General features: G+C 38.9%; 3 protein-coding genes and 1 pseudogene across 3 annotated transcripts; 3 read left to right on the top strand and 1 right to left on the bottom strand.

The window, feature by feature from the left end:
- Positions 1 to 1,847: 1,847 nt before the first annotated feature.
- Positions 1,848 to 3,240, bottom strand: LOC135672259 (myb-related protein 306-like). The gene is made up of 3 exons (XM_065180719.1): positions 2,968 to 3,240; positions 2,753 to 2,882; positions 1,848 to 2,687 (listed from the first exon to the last, which is right to left on the bottom strand). Exons 1-3 carry the CDS (start codon positions 3,095 to 3,097, stop codon positions 2,060 to 2,062), a joined length of 888 nt encoding a protein of 295 aa, XP_065036791.1. The 5' UTR covers positions 3,098 to 3,240; the 3' UTR covers positions 1,848 to 2,059.
- A 2,605-nt stretch (positions 3,241 to 5,845) lies between these two features.
- On the top strand, positions 5,846 to 8,143 carry LOC135672258 (uncharacterized; annotated as a pseudogene).
- Positions 8,144 to 9,183: 1,040 nt separating this feature from the next.
- Positions 9,184 to 10,161, top strand: LOC135672257 (extracellular ribonuclease LE-like). The gene is made up of 3 exons (XM_065180718.1): positions 9,184 to 9,285; positions 9,365 to 9,520; positions 9,589 to 10,161. Exons 1-3 carry the CDS (start codon positions 9,187 to 9,189, stop codon positions 10,009 to 10,011), a joined length of 678 nt encoding a protein of 225 aa, XP_065036790.1. The 5' UTR covers positions 9,184 to 9,186; the 3' UTR covers positions 10,012 to 10,161.
- Positions 10,162 to 11,840: 1,679 nt separating this feature from the next.
- LOC135640120 (beta-1,3-galactosyltransferase GALT1-like) lies at positions 11,841 to 19,136 on the top strand. Its single transcript, XM_065154267.1, has 8 exons — positions 11,841 to 12,038; positions 14,197 to 15,126; positions 16,147 to 16,382; positions 16,495 to 16,776; positions 17,629 to 17,757; positions 17,849 to 18,028; positions 18,614 to 18,721; positions 18,921 to 19,136. The coding sequence occupies exons 2-8, from the start codon at positions 14,379 to 14,381 to the stop codon at positions 19,134 to 19,136; spliced, it is 1,899 nt and encodes a 632-aa protein (XP_065010339.1). The 5' UTR covers positions 11,841 to 12,038; positions 14,197 to 14,378.
- The last annotated feature ends 24 nt before the right edge of the window (positions 19,137 to 19,160 follow it).

Here is a 19,160-nt window from a genome sequence, read left to right as displayed (position 1 = left end):
GGAGTCCTTCGAGGTGAAAAGTAAGTGCATTCTCCCTGATTGTCACTTAGCACAAAAATTGAAATTGGGAGAGGCTTTTCGAACCAATTTATCTGATGTTTAAATTAGTCCCGATATCAATTTATTCAGATCTAAGTTCTCGATTTGTGGTGCCCTCCTTTTTATTTGGAGTTAAGGGTATCTTTTGATACTTACATTGAAGAGATAAAATATTATATAAAGATTTCGTAAGGAAAGCGATTTGTAATAATCTCGAGTTGCCCCATAAACTCCCGTAAATATTTCACACAGAGAGATAGTAACTAACTTGAGTTGCCCTGAACTATTGAGAATATTCTTATGAATATTTTATAGGAAGGTAATCGGTAATAGCTTCCTCTTTGAGTCTAATATCACCATGTGAACAAGTGTAATATCACCATGTGAACAAGTGTGTATTAGGTCATCTAGCTTTTTCTTCCCCACGAGTCTTATGTGACGTTTGCATGATGAGTGTCCCGATAATTGTATATTCCCTATCAAAGACATCAACATAATTATTAATAATATATATATATATATATATATATATATATATATATATATATATATTTATTTATTTGGGAATAGAACCCTAAATAACAGGCAGCAAGAAATATCAAAATGTTCTTTTTCTCAGTTTGTGTAAATTAAAAAGGATACGTCAATACTAATTAAATACCAAACTATCAAATATTATAGCACACGAGCCAATGAAAGAAGCAATAAAACGGTGAAAAAAGGACCCATAAATGCAAAAATAAAAATAAAAATAAAATTCGGAGGAACCACATTCAAGTCAAATGTATGAAGATGGAGGTTGAATCAATCTTTTCTCTCTCTCTCTCTCTCCCTCTCTCTATTTCTGGTTCTCTTTTTTTGTTTTATGTTTATTCATAAGTTAGGATTAAAGTTTATTATTTATTATACAATCTGTATCGGTGGCATCACTTGTCACAATGACGGGGACAGGCCAACACATATTATATTAAAGGTGAAAAGAAGGTTTGTATATCCAAGGACGTCATGGCAGCCATGAGAGTGAAGCATTTACACCTTCATCTGCATGAGAAAGAAAGGATGAAGAGCCTAAACTTGTGGAGCTTTCCAGACCATGCAAGGAGTAGAGCTTTCTTTGTCAGGTTTGTGTTTCTCCGGGTATAACAGGAACATATATCCAAGCCATTAAGAGTATTCATGGTCCTCCAACAGTTATCAGTCACAAAGATCAAAATAATGGAGTAATCCAGTGTATTAAAACTCACAATGACGCCGTAATCCAACATAGGATACGTCCTAACTTCTAAAACGTAGGATAGCTCCGATGACATCGGAAGACAAGGATTCAATTGGCCATGTAAAACTAATTATTTTTTTCGCCTATGCTTATGGAGATTGATTCAAGAATTATGAATTATATATATATATATATATATATATATATATATATTAAAAAATAGGCTTAAAGGCTCACTTGAGATACCTTCGATACCGTGTTAAGTCATCATTGGGTTGCGGTAGGAGTTAGAGAGCTATTATTATTATTATTATTATTATTGTTATTATTATGTGAAATAACCAATCATGTCATGCAGTGAATTGCCGGATATTATTATAATATTACGGTATAACTATTCGTGCTTATTCTTGTCAATGACTTTCGACTGTCACGTGAGATCGAGTCTCCGTATGATGTGATGGTGATTTGGATGTTGTATCCAACTTTGACGTACGTCAGGCGTATTGTTGTATTGACTATCTATCGTCTTGCCTATCTATCTTGGAGCCTTGTGAAGGAGTAATCCACCAAAAAAGAACATAGAGCAACATGACATGATCTACTATCAGTGTTCTTCATCTTTTTATGCAGTTACACCATTCAAACTAAAGCTTCCATTACAGTAGTAGTAACATGAGGAAGACGAGTTCCCAAAGCAGACATCATTATGCTGTTCTTCGGAATTTACGCCTTAATCTCCTTGAGTTGAGCTATCTTTCCGCTCAAACATCGAGGGATGGATCAATTCATCTCAGGGTCCTCCTATAACAACTCAGCCGTGTCATCCAGTGGCATACTGTCATCAAAGAGCCATGTCTCGAACAAGGAGATAAAGACCGGAGCTTCCATGGCCGCCCTGTTCTCGCTTAGGAATAGGTTCGGCTCCAATAACTCCGGCGTCGGTGTCTCGATCTTGAACGCTGAGTCCGGCAGTCCCACCGGTGACACACCATTGTTGCTTGCTACGGTAGCCGAACCCTCGGTGGAGGTCGAGTCGCCTCCGGCCACCATGTCAGCTCCCGCGGCAGGCGACTGCTTCATCCATCCTTGTAGCAGCCGAGAGATGTTCTCGGTGCTCGAGGCGTAGGTGGTAGTGATCGGTGCCGTTAACGAGAAGCCGCTACTCTGTGGCTTCCGGTCGCCGAGGCAGCTCGGCTTCTGCAAGGACAAGGCCTCGGTGAGGGCTTGCTTCGCCATGCGGATGTCGGCCTGTACCCTCCTCTCCCACTGGTCCTTGGAGACGGGTGGGCATCTGGAGAGCCCACCGTTGGACGTCGCACCGTCTCCACTTCCCTGAATCCTCCTCAGCTTCTTCTTCAGATGGGTGTTCCAGTAGTTCTTGATGTCGTTGTCCGTCCTCTCCGGCAGATACGAAGCTATGGCTGCCCACCTGCACTCCCTCGGACGCATATTAACCACTGCAATCCGCGATGAGGCGAAGGAGGACGTCGATACCTGTTGCCAAGAAGAGCTTGGAGATGGACGATGAGCCTCTCCTCCTGATCTGTGAAGTTGCCACGCTTGATGCCCGGCCTGAGGTAATTAGTCCACCGGAGCCTGCAGCTCTTGCTGCACCTCATCAACCCTGCCCGCGGAAACCGATGCATAAGCAGTGATTAGGAACAGATCACAGTAATCATGTACGCGATGCTAAATCTTGAGGAGCTCACCGGTGTTGGTAGGCACAGCCCTCCAATTACCAGGGCCGTGCTCCTTGACATAGGAGGCTAGGACAAGGTCCTCTTCTTGAGTCCAGGGGCCCTTCTTCACGCCTTTATCGCAGCAAGGTGTTCTTCCCATGGCAACTCTTCCCCAGAAGCCGCAGTGAAAGGCGTGCAAGGTTCACAAGGCACTGCGACTCGGAAGTCTCTCATATAAAAGAGACCTGATGAGAGTAATTGCTCGCCGCCATCGTTTGAAACAGAAGAGGCAGGCAAAAGGAAAGAGAGAGGAAGAAGTCAAAGGTGGGCGGCAGCAAGGTGAGAGAGGTGACGAATCCGTCCGTCCTTTACTCTCTCTCTCTCTCTCTCTCTCTCTCTCTATATATATATATATAAACGCCGAGCGTTCAATGGGGTTGCGCCTGGAAGCTTCGATTCGAAGGCAAACATGTCTTCCTCGCTCTCCGCTGACGGGTCGGATTTTGAATGTTGTTAGAGATATCATAAATAAATAATATTTAGTAAGAATAATTATAAGATATCATATTTATTTTATAAAATAAATCATATAGTTAATTGATTGATCATTCATGCTAAAGCCAACAAATATTTTAATGTTTAGAAAAAAAAATTCATCTTTCAGATTTGAATCTTTTGATTCGCTTGAAATAAATTGGTTGTTTCATATCGATTTTATTAATAATTTTTAAAGAAAAAAACCATCAATTTTTTTTATTAATGAAGTTGTTTTTTTTGGGGAAATAAATAAGTATGGGACTCATAGCAATAATTTTTTAGTAATACTTATTAGAACCAAATTGGGAAGTGATCCGATTAAGCCTTATTAGAATCAATGGGACAATTGATCTTACAGTGTGTTAATTAATAAATATTTTAAATATATAAAATAATTTAAAATTATATACATGGTAAAAAAAATTTAAATATTAAAAAATAATTAAAAGGAAAATTTTAATACAAATGAAAAAAAAGTGAAAACATTAACCAATATTATGTTCAAAATCAATTGTTCAGTGATATTGAAGAAATAATTTATCCAATATAATTATCATGAATTAAATAACATATACACATGAATCCTTGATCAAAATAGACACCTTTAATCATCTCAAAATGTCAATTCCATGCTCTAATCTGAATTTTTAAAAGTCTTTCTGCAATATTTATTCCAATCTTCAAATCCAATTCTCCTTATATGGGAGCTTCATATCTCATCATCTTCTTCTTTATCATCATTAAAATCCTAATTTATTTCTCACGTTAATTCTAATTTAATGATTTATGTAAATATCCTCAGAAAATAACTAGAAAGAAAGAAAGAAAGATTTAAGATCGGATTGATTTGACGTAAATCGATCGATTCATACGACTTATCCAAAAAATTATTTCAGTTTATTTTGATTTTTCGACACGAATCAATTTTTTTGGTTCGACCGTCCGGTTTGGTCCGATCATGTAACTAACTATATTTCTCTCTCTCCGGACGATGGTTTCGTTTTTAGACAGACTAATTTACCCACCACACGATGGTTGGGTCCTACCTCTCATGATCCACACAATCTGTGCCATGTTGATTGCTCGATTGACATTTGTCGAAGATACGAAATGTTCAGTCCATTTCCTCTCACGTAAGCATTTCTCGACGGTCAACACACGCACACAATTACTGCTTTTGGGATTTATCTCGATTAAGGTGTAGATTAGAAAACAATAAATGAAATAAATATATAAATATGTATGTTTATCGAGGCAATGTCCGAGAAAAAGAAGAACAGGAGGAATGATGCTACAGCAACAATTCGCAGTCTAAGATTTGGATTGATGTGGATGAAATTAAATGTGGAAGGTTTCTAAATTATTTCTTACGATGAGTGCTAATTATAAGCATGAATTGAGACACAAGCATGTACCAATGGATTTGATTGGAAGGTTGCTTTCGAACCATCAACCTGATCTTGATGATCCTTGAAATGCTTGGAATACAATCGAACATACCTCCATGTTTTCTTGGATTGGGCATGTGGGATTTGATGAGAGACTCATCCAAGTTGCAATCCAAATTAGGCCGATATAGTAACTTTTGTGTGTTCTTATTAACCGATGATGATTATGTTCATCCAACATTAATTAGGAAGGTGTGAATTCCAGATTTGATTGATTGCATGCTCCATTTATTAAACTTAGTTTAATTAGGCTCGAGCTGATAATCTATTTTGTTTGGAAATCATATATCGAAAGGATATATAATAATAATAATAATAATAATATCCCTACGATGTTCATGTTAGTTGTTTTTCAAGATTAAAAAATAGAATATATAATTAAAAAATAATAATATCATCATATTTGAAAAAAAAATATTCTAAAAAAAAATCGAAAGATAGCATGGATGTTTATCGGGCGCTAACGTAGATATCGAACGATGTGGTGTCGATCGTTTATCTATCATTTTATATATATCAAGCACAAACTATTGATTTCATGTTGACATAGATATTGATTTCATGTTGAAGGTTGGAGTAACATGAAATCAATTCAATGTTTTCCGGTGAATCATGTTGACACCATTCTCACATAGCAGAGAGAGAGAGAGATGGAAGGACTGCTTGCTTGGATCCCTTGCAATTGGCTTGGTCAGCCATTCACCTGAGTTCTCTCTCCCTCGCAACACTTGGCCGCACAAGGAAGACCACCAGAAACCATGAGATCTCGCAGGCTAGCTAGTTGGGTAAATTGCAAGCAACTCCCTTGCCGAGAAACCTCACTTTCGTGTCTCATATCACATCCATTAGGTGGGACTTCGACCTCCCATTACCATGTATTCCAACCCCAAGCTTCATGTCTTCCATTTGGGTTCACGTTCGAGATCTTTTAATGTTTATTATTCCGTTGTTATAGGTAGATTGTCCATTTGTTCTGCAGATCGTACAGAGCATAACAAGATTACGGATGCTTGCTTGAAGCGGAGTTAATGGTGGGTGAATCACATATATTATCTGTTGTTCATGTGCACCACCTCAGTTCCATGAACAGGGAGTTGGAAGGATGGATCTCCTCGATCACGCTTGCCGGTGTTTTACCCTCATTTCACTGCTCATTTTGATCGTCTTCACAGTCAAGCGTGCTCTCAGGTGGGATAAGTCTCGGAAACTACTGCTTCGTTGATGCTCAAGCTAATTATCCCTGTTTTATGATCTGAGAGCTTGCTGTTCCGTTCATGGCCATGCAGAAGCAGGATAGACAAGTTAGGCGGGTCCGCCAGCTCAAGCTTGGCCCCAAGTCATCGGAAAGACAACAATGAAGAACCTGCGTCGCATGTTAATGATGATGACGGAGAAGGCAAATCTTCTTCGAGCACGAACACGAGCACGAGCACTCCCAGTGGCGTCATGGAAGAGCCAGAAGCCGAAACGAGCTTTTCGCCAGATGGAGATCGCAAGCACTCTGGTGCGGCGGCTGCTGGTTGCGATGCTGCACACAGGAAATCGTCAAGCAATGTGTTCGACGAGGTTGTAGCTGAGACCGGAGGAGAGCTCGAAGCAGAGGAGTTCTCGGGCTTCGGTTCCGATTCCGACTCCCTTAGCATTAGCGACGGCTACTCGGTGCATGAACTCGTTGCAGACTCTGATGGATTCTTGTCGGAGAGAGACTTCGATGGGCATGAACATGCTGCAGAGGATTCAACAATCCATGAAGAAGAACGTTTGGAGGATAAGGCAGTCCACATCTCCAGTGGCAACAATCCTTCAAGATCACTCTCCTGCTCAGAAACACAGTGGAAGGACGCAGGTGATGAGGACGACGATGGGTTGGATCATCAGCGCCTGATAGAACAGCTCAGGTTGGAGTTGCGAGGAGAGAGGGACATCGGTCTGCCGACCATTGTAGAGGAGTCAGAGAGCCCCAAAACGGTCGATGATCTGAAGCCACTGACGACGATCGACAAGAGCTTGCTGCTGCATGAGGATCCCGTGGACGAGCTGCACAAGTCACACAAGAGCTACAGGGAGAGGATGAGGAAGCTTGACGTCATCAACTATCAGAAGATGTTTGCAATAGGTAAGCGGCTCATCCATTGCCATCAACCATCCAAATCTTAACAACTCGTGTTAATTATTCCAGGCTTTCTTCAGCTGAAGGATCCTCTCAAATCAGTGAAACCTCGCTCATCCATTCTCTCCCAAAGCTTTCGGTCGATTCGTCAGAAACTGAGCGCTGATCCAACTGAGAAGTTCATCAAAGAGATACATAGTGATTTGGAAATGTTGTATGTTGGGCAGACATGCCTGTCATGGGAGTTCCTGAGATGGCAGTATGAGAAAGCTCGGAAATTATTCGAGTCTGATACGTGCCGAAACCATTACTACAATCGAGTGGCTGAAGAATTCCAACAATTTCAAGTCACCATTCAGAGGTTTATCGAGAACAAGCCATTTCAACGACCAATGCTGGCACATTTCGTTCGAAATCGGTGTGTTCTCCGAAACCTTCTCCAAGTGCCTTTGATCAGAGGTAAGCGACACTAAGTTTCTTCCTGTTTCTTTTTCTGGAAGGATTGAGCGTCAGTTTTGTTGCAGAGGATTTGGAAGAGAAGATGGAGGATCAACAGAAAGTCAACTGTCTTATAACAAGTGAATCGATAGAAGAGATCATGAAGGAGTCACTGAGGATCTTCTGGGAATTTGTCAAGGCAGACGAGGATGCAACTCCATGGATTCTCAGAGGCTTCATAGGGTCTCATGCTGAACTGCAAGATCCATCAGATTTTGACCTCATGGAAGTTGTCCGATCTGATCTACACAAGGTAGATCATGTTGACATGACAAACACTTATAATAATAACTCTAACATCCTTCGTTTTCTTGGGCAGAAAGAGAAGAAGCTGAGAGAGATGCTAGGAACTGGGAATTGCATCATCAACAAGTTGAAGAAGCCAAAAGAAGACAGATCAAATCAGGACCTTTTCTTCTCTAAAGGAGACCTCAAGTTGGTAGGAAGAGTGCTACGGATGTCCAAAGTCAAGACCGATCAACTGGTTTGGTGTCGCAGGAAACTGAGCAACATCAAGTTTGTAGAAAGAAGGATCTGCAGGGAACCCTCCTTCTTGCTATTCCCATGTTGATACTGGTGTTGTTTGTTTCTCGATTATTCTTCTTACACTACAATAAATCATCATTGTTGCCATCTTCAAGCTATCTCATCATGTATGCAGTTTGCTTCTGTACACGAGCTATTTATGCAGAGGGTTTTCTGCAAACTTAGTGAATGATTCACATGCCATTGTTCCTCCTGCGAGCGTTAGATTCTTCACACAGATCACAGCTCTTCAATCTCCTCGTGGCCATGGGCCTACTAATAGCAGCGCATGACATCGGATGTGGCCAGTGAACCTATTTGATCCCTCCATGCAACCAGTGAGGAACATAGAACGGTCATGGTTCACATGCCATTGTTCTTGGCTGCCGCCATTATTTGATCTCTCCTTGCAACCAGTGAGAAACACAACATCTTTCGACAGGAGGCAGACTTGAGTAAAACGAGGAACACTCTGCCTATGGAATACTTGGACACCTCCTATGTGTTCATCTTCAAGATAAAGATAAAAGAAGAGGAAAACCATCACTATTGCAAAGTTTCATCACCGATGGATGTAATGCTAGAAGATTCACCTCATTTTACCTGAAGAAACTTAAATTCTTTTTACGGTAGATTAAAAGAACAAATGCTTTGACCTTATCATCACTCTGTTTTGACTTGTCATCGGACTCTTTAAATCTTTAATAACATGAGATGAAACTATTTATTAGTCTTCTTTTAATCTTCATCTCAAACATTAAGTAGATGGTCCTGAAGTAGGCCATCCTTCAGCATCATTTGCATGGAGGACGCCAACACTTTTACTGATCCAAGAAGACGCAGAAGAGGGCGGTCGCGTGAAGCTTGACCTTCTTCTTCCTTGCAGGCGTCGCTGACCCGCCAGCTGAAGCCAGGCAGGTTTTCATGGAAGCTAACGAGTATCGTAATCCATCCAAACATGGCGTTTGCTTGCCTCACAAACAAGAGCACTGCAAGCTTCCACAAAGAGAAAGCATGTCGCCCTATTCATCATGCCAACATGGTTACGCGATCCATCTTCCAAACGCTTTGAGTCTCTCCTTATATGTAGGCCAACACGTCGAGGGAGTCTCTCATCCCTTCCGACCAAACATGAAGTTGCCACGGTTCTCTGCCTTCCTTCTCATCCTCCCCCTCTCCGCGGTCGCATCCACCGCCCACGACTTCGACTTCTTCTACTTCGTTCAACAGGTGGGGAACTCTTCTTCCTTCCTTCCTTGCTTCCTTCCAAGAGGCGGCAACCTCATGACCACTCACGTTCTTGCTGCAGTGGCCAGGATCGTACTGCGACACCAGGCAAAGCTGCTGCTATCCTTCCACCGGTAAACCTGCGTCGGACTTCGGCATCCACGGGCTGTGGCCGAACTACAACGACGGCTCCTACCCATCTAATTGCGATTCCGATTGGCCGTACGATGCGTCCGAGGTGATCTATCTCTGATACGAACTGAGATGGTCGAACCATCGATAGCTTACATCGATCTGTGTGTGCAGATGAGCGATCTGATGGGAATGATGCAGATGAACTGGCCAACGTTAGCATGTCCCAGTGGCGACGGCTCAAGCTTCTGGAGCCACGAATGGAGGAAGCACGGGACTTGCTCCGAGTCCCTTCTCGACCAACGCTCCTACTTCCAGGCAGCGCTCTACCTCAAGAAGCAAGTCGACCTGCTCAAAGTGTTGCAAGATGCAGGGATTCGACCCGACGGTGGATTCTACAGCTTGCGAGGCATAGCCGGCGCCATTAGAGAAGCCATCGGCTACACTCCTGGAATCCAGTGCAATGTGGATGAGTCGGGTAACAGGCAACTGTATCAGATCTACCTGTGCGTGGATACTTGGGGGAAGGAGCTCATCGAGTGCCCCGTCTTCCCCAGGAGCAAATGCTCGTCGCGAGTCGAGTTCCCTCCCTTCTGAGACGCCAGATTCGTGCTCGTCTTTGGCCACCGAACTCTTACGACACATCGAAAACAGAGATTAATTACTGCATGCCATTTCCTTCCTATAATTTAACTGTTGCAAAGACATCAATGGAGCTCTTCTCTTGCAATCGATTATGCCCGTCAATTATTCCATCTGGATTTTCACATAGATAAGAGTCGAATGGTTCAAGTGTTGTCTTCTTTCATGTCTCTATGTTTTTGGCGCACTCCTCTTCCGCTGCTAATGGTAAGAAAATTAAATTTAATTAAAAGAGAGGATCGATCACATAGCGAAGATAATTATAATATTTAAAATTTAATAAGAATAGAGAAACATCATAATAAAGATTACTATGAAGAAGAAATTATGAAAATAAATAAGTTATATACAATAAAATAAATTATATGAATGTAGCCATAACAATATGTAACTTTGGCCATATAAATAGATGAGCTTTATCATGACAAAAAAAAAAATGTAGAGAGTTGTCAGCAAAAAAAATAAAAAATTTAGTTTACCTCTTATTTCATCCCCTTTTTTTTTCTCTCTCTTAACTCTATTTATCTCATTTTTTTTCTTTTCCTATAAAGGTATTATTTGGATCATAAGACATATAAGAGTCGGTAAAAAGAGACTATGAGTAGCCTTAAGATAATGTCATCCTTAAGATGAGCTAAAGAGTTTCCTCGAAGGACATGAGGAAGAAAAACAAGAAAGCGTTTTTTCTCATCCATCGACGGTTAGATGAAGGCAACTTTGAAAAAGTTATGATCATAAACACATCTATAGATACTTATGAGATTCTTCAAAACTCTTTCAAAGGAATCTTTAAGTTAAATTTGAAACATTCTAAGAGTTCCTACCATTGTCAATCAACTAAGAAAAAAATTATTAGAATTTAGAAAATATGCATATGATCAAAAAAATACTTTGGTCGAAAAAATTAACTTTATCATGGCCTTTATCGAAGAGAATTAAAGAATTTAAACCAAATAATTATTGATGAACTAATGAATTATTTACAAGCATATGAATATTTAGTTAATAAGAAGAAACTAAATACAGCAGAATGAGTTCTCTAGACAAAGCTCACTATGAAAGAAAAAAAATTAAGGCTTAGGTGATCGTAGCGATGGAAGAGGTTATGGTTGTGACAGAGAAAGAGGAAGAAACAATGAAAAAGATCAAAGTCCAAAACAAAAATAAGAAAGATGAAATACAATAGGCCAAACATATAATCATTTCAAAATTCAATGCTATCGTTGAAAAAAAAATATATAGTCGTTATACTTTCGAATATTATTATAATAAAAATAATCAAATTAAGAAATCATACTAAACAAGTGGTACTTAGACACGGAGACTATGTATGATTACAAAAATTTATTCATGAAGTTGGATAAAATAATAAATGGATAAATTTATAATCTATCTCAAAGACGAAAGTCATCAATTTTTTTAAATATTTATTATGTGATAGATTCAAAGAATAATATTTTTATTCATGAAAATATGTCATTTGTTCCAATGAAATAAATAAAATGGTATTATTGTTCTGATGGATACTTTTCAGAGAGGAAAGTGATAGAGAGTGAGGATTTGGCCATCAAATTGGTGTGTGGAATTTTCTTGGATTCAGAGGAAAAGATGTGTTGTGGTTGCTGCTGATGCTCTTGTCGTTGTTGCTGTGGGGTGGTGTAGTTGGTCGTTTGTCTTGTTGCGCGAACGAACGCTTTGGTGGCTGTCCGAGAACAGAATCCGAGTAAGCTCTGTTGTCGGTCTTCTCTATCTGCACTCCGTAGTGTAATCTGATGTAGGAAGGATGGGAGATAGAGTAATGCTGCTGCTAGTACTGCTGGCAATGATGGATCCAAAGAAGCCCAGCTTGGAATACGATCCCAACAGAGGAAAGAAGCTTCTTTCAGCTCTCTCTTATATGCGTTTGGCTTGGTTGAAGTTATCGCCGGCACTACTTTCTTACGTTTCGGTTTGGTCGTCAGTGATGCTAACATAGAACGCAGGTAATCCTCTCTCTCTTTCTCTCTCCCTCCATTTGATTGTGGACTTTCTTTCCTGGAGTTCAGGGTTTTCAATCCCTGGACGTGCTGCTTCAGCTTATCTTTTGTAGCTGACCTTCTGAAATATGCTTCTCTTGATGTTTCATCGAAGGAAAAGTAACAAAAAGAACCCTTTTTTGTTCATTTTGACCCACTTCAAATGGTGTCATTTCTGTTTCTTGGTCCTTCCTCTTTCTCCGGATAGAAGATGAATCATTGATGCGGTGTTATAGGAAGCACAGCAGCTGTAATCTGCCTGATCCCACTCATTTGCCTGTAAGCTCAGCAGCTTTTCTTCCTACTGCTGAGCTGAGCTGAGCTTGCTAATCCTTTCTTTCCTTTTCATTTGAAGCTCGGTATTTTTACTACTCTGTCGACCCTTCTTCACCTAATAAATCTCAATTCTACCAGAAAGGAAGCGCTTTTAAGGAGTACTTTGAATTGCTTTGCCGGATGATCTGCTGAAATGTCTGCTGCATTTTTCCTGCTTTTTAGATTAGCTTGTTAATTCCTTTTCCTCCTTTTGGAACTTTAAATGTCTGCTGCATTCTTTCTTTCCTTTTGGAACAAATCTCAATTCGATTATGATTTTGACTATTGGTATTCGATTAAGTTTGTGACCACATTGCTATGGAAGAGATTGAGTTTGATTGATTTGTTGGATGTTTTCTTTTTGGGGGAACTTCCTCTATTTTGAGGTGCTCTTTCTCAGCTCATCAAAAAGGGGCAAATGAAAAGAAAAAACAGAGAAGCAAAGTGGACTTGCAATGAACAGTTCGATTCATAGAAAATCTCCATCCTTCTTCATAATAAATACACAAACCATCATCTTTTTAGTGGTGATTAGCATTGAGTTAAAAATAGGTCATCTACTTGCTGCTTATCTGACTACATTGGTTAACATGTCAGGAAAATTAAACAATATGAAATCAAGCTCATAATCCCCACATTCTTCCATCTGTAGAAAGAAACACATGACGACTATTTGTTACCTCACTAAGCTTGCACTTCCTAAATGTGAATCTGACAGAACACTGCAAATGCATCATTCAATTCACTTCCATGTCCAAGGAATTGTAGTTGAAGATATAATCTTAGTGGCTAAATAGAGAACTGAATTTTGCTTTGTCATTTTCCAAATGCCACAACAATGACAACAACAATAAAATCGCAAGTCCCAACTATTTAGGGTCAATACATGAATTTCTTGTCGCCGTTGAGATCTATAAAAAGCCATATGTTTAATTACATTTAAAATACCTAAATCTTTATTTATGATTTCTATTAAAGTCTTTTTATGTCTTCCTCTATCTCTCCTCGCACCACCAACACTAATCATTTTACCTCTTTTAACTATCGCATCCGGAAATCTTCTAAACACATGCCCATAGTATCTTAAATGATATTTTCTCATCTTATCCTCTATCAAAGCAATACCTTATTGTTCACGAATAAAAAAATATATTTTTTATCTTTCATAGTAACTCCACACATCCATCTTAATATTCTTATCTCGGCAACACAAATTTTTTGAATATGTTGTTTCTTAACTAACTAATATTCAGATCCATAAAATATTGTTAAGTCTCATAACTGTCTTATAATTTTTTTTTCAATCTTAAGGGTATTTGATGATCACAAAACTTGTGATGCCTCTCACCATTTTAACTATCCCGTTTTTACTCCATGAATAATATCTTCATCGATCTTTTCATCTTGTGAATAATTGATCCAAGATACCTAAAGCTTTTCCTTGAAGTAACTTTTTCTCCATGCAATTTAACTATATTCTCCTATCTATATCTAGAATCACTAAAACTATATTTTATATATTTGATTTTAATCATATTTAATCTAAAACATTTAGTTTGTAAGGTTTGCCTCCATAGCTCATATTTATAATTAATTTCACTTAGGCTCTCATCAATTAAGATAATATCATCAACAAATAACATAAAAAAAAGAGGATAAGATTTACTGTGTTAGCTATTATTAAAATAGTCTTTACACAAGAATTTGGCTGCTTGAAGTTGCAAAGACCCTTTGATTTGTTTGACCTTGGCATTTATAATTAAATACTTCATTAGGCTCACCTTTGTTTTTGTTCTTTGTTCATCTTCAGTAAAATGCTTCTGGACTTGCTGGAATGGTCATTTCCGAGCAAAGCAGAACCTTTAGATGCAGGAGCTTCTTCGAGAAACAAGCTTGGTTTTGTATTTGTTGTATGGTTCTTTTGGCTAAAAATTTTTTGGTTCAAGCAATAAAAGCTTCGGAGATATTGCTGGAAGGCTTGTTTCACAAAAGATGAGAAAATGGTCTGGAGGTTTAGTGTTACTCTTTTTATTTTCTTTGCTGCTCCTGAGACTGTGGATATTGGAGAATCCCTTAGCCGAAAGTTCTCTTCAGAGTCCTTTCTCTGTGAACTATTCTGACTATTTTTACTGGACAAATCCTGAGGGTTCACCTGTAGTTCGTAATCCGGAAAATGACCCACATGTAGTATCTACCATCACATTAGTCTCCAAACTTTTTTCTCCAAGAAATCTCTCTGTCTCAGAGCTTCAGTGTCTACAGACTTGGAATCATTTGGACCACTTAATAAGCAGTTCTCAAGGCCTACCTCATGCAGTAAAGGCAATCAGGGAAGCTGGAGCTGCATGGGAAAGTCTGATGACCTCAATCGAAGAGGAAAAATATGCTGGTCCTGGAAAAGTGAAAGAGAAACTTTGCCCGTATTCTATTAGAAGAATGAATGCTTCAGAATTTGGTCATGATGTTTTCAAGTTGGTGATACCTTGTGGACTGGTTCAAGGTTCCTCTATTACAGTAATTGGCACTCCAGGTGGTCTACTCGGCAATTTCCAGATCGATTTAACAGGGTCCACACTTCCAGGGGAGCCAGATCCTCCTGTCATCTTGCACTACAATGTCCGCATTCACGGTGATAAAATAACTGAGGATCCAGTGATCATCCAAAACACATGGACTGTGGCTAATGACTGGGGTGAAGAGGAGCGTTGTCCTCCTCTGGATACTGAAAATGACGGGAAGGGTACTCATTTACATGCCCATAACAATTCTTTTTCTTTTGTGCTAAAGATCATGTTGAACTGTCTGCTGCATGAAGATTATATCATCATTAAGTTTTCTCAATAATTCAATCTAAGAACACTCACCGTGATCATATTTCTCTTATTTGTTTCCTCGCTCGTAAGCTGGTCTATTGACTTTCCGCAAACCACAAGTTTTTTTTTCTCATGCCATTTATGGGAAGTGTTTTTTCGAAAAAAAAAGCAACTTTTGATGGAAATGTATGTCGTTCCACGTTGAATTTTTCTGGAACTGTTATTCGGTTCTTTTACGTACCCTGGTTAGTCGTTCAGGCAAATGAATGAATCAATGAAACTTGGCTTCGAGCTCTTACAAAATTTAGTCTTTTCTATACATCTGAAGTAGTAGGGGGTTTACACACAAGAGAAAGATTGTTCAGACTTCAGAGGATGGCCGTTCCGAGAACATGACAGTTGTGTTATGAAAGAGATAGTCGTATAGTGATTCAGGGAGATTGAAATGCAGGAGGTATTGCCTAGAAATACTTGACAATTGAGGAGGTAAGACCATGAAGGAAGGAACAAACAGGAGGTGTATCTAGATGATGAAATGTTTTAGTTGACCAAAGGTGAATGCAGTAGGAAATCAGCTGTGGGGCTAATGCTTGAAAAGAAGAGGAGTTTGGACTGACTTAGTACATTTTGTACATCAGTTTGGACAATACTATCTATCTCATACGTCGGAAATGTATGAGATAGTATTGAAATTTCCAGGTTGTGCCCACACTCTTGTCACTTTATTTTTTTTCTTCTTGCTGCCGAGGGTTTTGTGCAGCCAAATAGCTAGATAACTATTTCTATCGAGTGCATTTTCACTTGTTATTCGATTCCTGATCTGCGGCAAGAATGTCTACTTCTTACATGTATCCTTATTGTAGTACATGTTGCTTAAGAATTTAATTGCATACTTTTTCATTTTCGTACTAATGAAGCTAGCTGTAAGTTTTATCTATTCCTTGCAGTGGATGATTTAGAGCAATGCGATCCTATGGTGGGTAGAGACAACAAGGGAATCATCACGGCTAATGACCACTACAATTTTTCAAGACGTTCTATGCTCCCAAAGGATGGTGCAAAACCAACAAAATATTTTCCTTTTAGGCAAGGATACATTGCCATTGCTACTATAAGGATGGGAGCGGAGGGAATCCAGATGAGTGTGGACGGGAAGCACATAACATCATTTGCATACAGAGAAGTACTATTATTACCAGCTTGTCCATTTTCTGATTTCCCAACTCATCTGGCTATATGGCAGTATCTAGTGATTGCCATCATCTTAGTTGAAGACATCTGCTTCTGTTCTACAGAGCTTGGAGCCATGGCTTGTGGGTGAAGTAAGAATATCAGGAGACATACAATTGATATCTGTCATTGTCAGTGGTTTACCAACATCAGAGGATTCAGAGCATGTTTTGGATTTGGATATACTGAAGTCATCTGCAATACCCATTCACAAATCAGTGGATCTTTTTGTTGGTGTTTTTTCGACAGCAAACAATTTCAAACATAGAATGGCAGTTCGAAGAACATGGAAGCAGTATGATGTTGTTCGTGTCGGATCTGTTGCTGTGCGTTTTTTCGTAGGTCTGGTAAGAAAGCCAAACATGAAAATTGTATAATTTCCTACAATCATTTTACCAGTTTTTTTCTTCTTCTTCTTCTTCTTCTTCTTCTTTTGATGTAGTCATCAGATCAAAAAGTGGAGTGAGGATACGTAAAGATCCAAGAGAAGTTAATTAGAAACAATATACTATGATTTGATTGCTCTTTGTGTGATTGGTAATATTTCTTCCCTCAACTTAGCTAAATGTCAAGAGCAAATCTGTGTAGCCAAAAACAAGTAGCTATGACATTATGTGTCTGTTTTGTTGTTGTAATAGTCGCCCAGAGGTGATTGAATGTACGATAGATAGGCGAGACGTGACCTATTCAAGAAGAAGCGTAGGTACCATGTATCATTTTAATGTCTTGCTTATGATAATAAGCGAGACCTGACCTCCCCAAACCCTACGATGACGTGAGACTCATGCATTGGTTCTGTTTTATTTATGATAATAAATTTTCTGATCTGCCATAATATGATATAATCACATTAAAATGCTCGGACTTGTCGGTTATTAGAATTTTTTGTTATCTAAAATTCTAACTTTTAAATGGATTGTCTAATGCTTCTTACAAGAGAGAAATCATTTTACTTGATCCGAGAGCATATGATTTCAATTTTAATGTGTAAATTTTTTAGCTGCTTGTGATGGAAAATAAAAAATATATATTTTCCTCTAATTTGTTGTGCATTTGAAAAGACATTTTGTTTAAAAAAAAAAAAGAATATCTTATTATAGAATTCTTGTGAGTCTTGTTGCCATACTTAAATGTTTTGATAAACTCATATTAATATGTTCACGATTCCCTTTTTTTTTTGCTTTCCGGGTTTCCGATAGCATAAAAATGAAATGGTAAATGAGGAGCTGTGGAAGGAGGCAAACACATATGGTGACATCCAGCTGATGCCATTTATCGATTATTATACTATCATTACATGGAAGACCATAGCCATTTGTATCTATGGGGTAATATGGACCTCAGTTTATTGACACCAAAGTTTGTGGAGCTGCTTTATGCTGTATGGTTCTAACTAACTTTTGCTTCTTGTTCTAACAGACAAATGTTTTATCGGCAAAGTACATAATGAAAACAGATGATGATGCTTTCGCGCGTGTTGATGAGTTGCTTACTTCCTTGCAAAGGGCTAACATCACACATGGGCTATTGTATGGTCGGATCAACTTCAAGTCTCGACCTAATCGAAAAGTTGACAGCAAGTGGTATATAACCCCCGAGGTAAGAGTTTTGAAATTTATATGTCTCGATAAATTTATTTGCTCAGGTTAGATGGTGATAATGATAAGTAAGTGGCTGATGGATGCAATGTCATTTCAGTGTGTATGAATGAGCTCATAAACTATCTATCTCACAAAGGATCTTAAATTATAGCAGATGCTGCAAAAACTCATACAGGTTCCATTTTTAAATGGTAGATATAGGAGGATCCCCATGCAATAAATAGAAGACAGCTACAGTTGACTTGTCAAAATTTCTTTCATGTGTGCTGCTTGACCATTAAGCAGATCTTTTTGGTCTTTTAGATACTGAAGTTGTCAGTGTTGTTTTTAGAGTCCTTTTTGACTTTCTCTCATCTCAGGACAAATGGCTGTAACCTTTTGTTTTGTTTCTTTTCTTTCTATTCTCTAAGTCAAAGGTGATTTGTTGTTTAATTGCATGCCTGAGGGAGGGATTGACGGTAAGAATAAAGTTGTTTAATTACATATTTGTGTTTCTTTATGACGAGTAAATCTACGTTTCATTGGCAGGCATTATTAATTATTTAGGACTCTGCTAACTCATACTTTTTTACTTTTGACGAAGGAATGGCCGGAGGAGAGGTATCCCCCTTGGGCTCACGGTCCGGGATACGTGGTGTCGCACGACATTGCAAAGGGTGTTCATAAGCAGTATAAAAGGGGCCATTTAAAGGTGCTTCACATTCTCTCCTGCTTTGATTAATCGAGATATGCAACATAGCCACTTTGTTTATATATATATATATTTATAGTTTTTTTTATTCCTAAATGAATAAGATTAAATTAATTATAGATTAGTAAGTACAATAAATGTTCGAACATGTGTGAGATACGTTAGAACAATAATAAACCAGGAGATGATTGATGTGCAGATGTTCAAGCTAGAGGATGTGGCCATGGGAATATGGATAGAGGAGATGAAGAACAAAGGGATGGATATTAATTATAAAAATGAAAATAGGATTAATATCGATGGGTGTAAAGCTGGTTACGTGGTAGCTCATTACCAGGAGCCCAGAGAGATGCTTTGCCTATGGCAGAAGCTACGAGAGACTCACCGACCAAGTTGCTGCAGGTGGTGGTCATGATGTTGTTGTTGTTGTAAATGAGAC

The sequence above is a fragment of the Musa acuminata genome, chromosome BXJ1-4, assembly GCF_036884655.1.
Source record: "Musa acuminata AAA Group cultivar baxijiao chromosome BXJ1-4, Cavendish_Baxijiao_AAA, whole genome shotgun sequence".
Classification (NCBI taxonomy): Eukaryota; Viridiplantae; Streptophyta; class Magnoliopsida; order Zingiberales; family Musaceae; genus Musa; species Musa acuminata.
The sequence above is the reverse complement of the archived record's forward strand: the minus strand, read 5'-3'. Positions and strand labels throughout refer to the sequence as shown.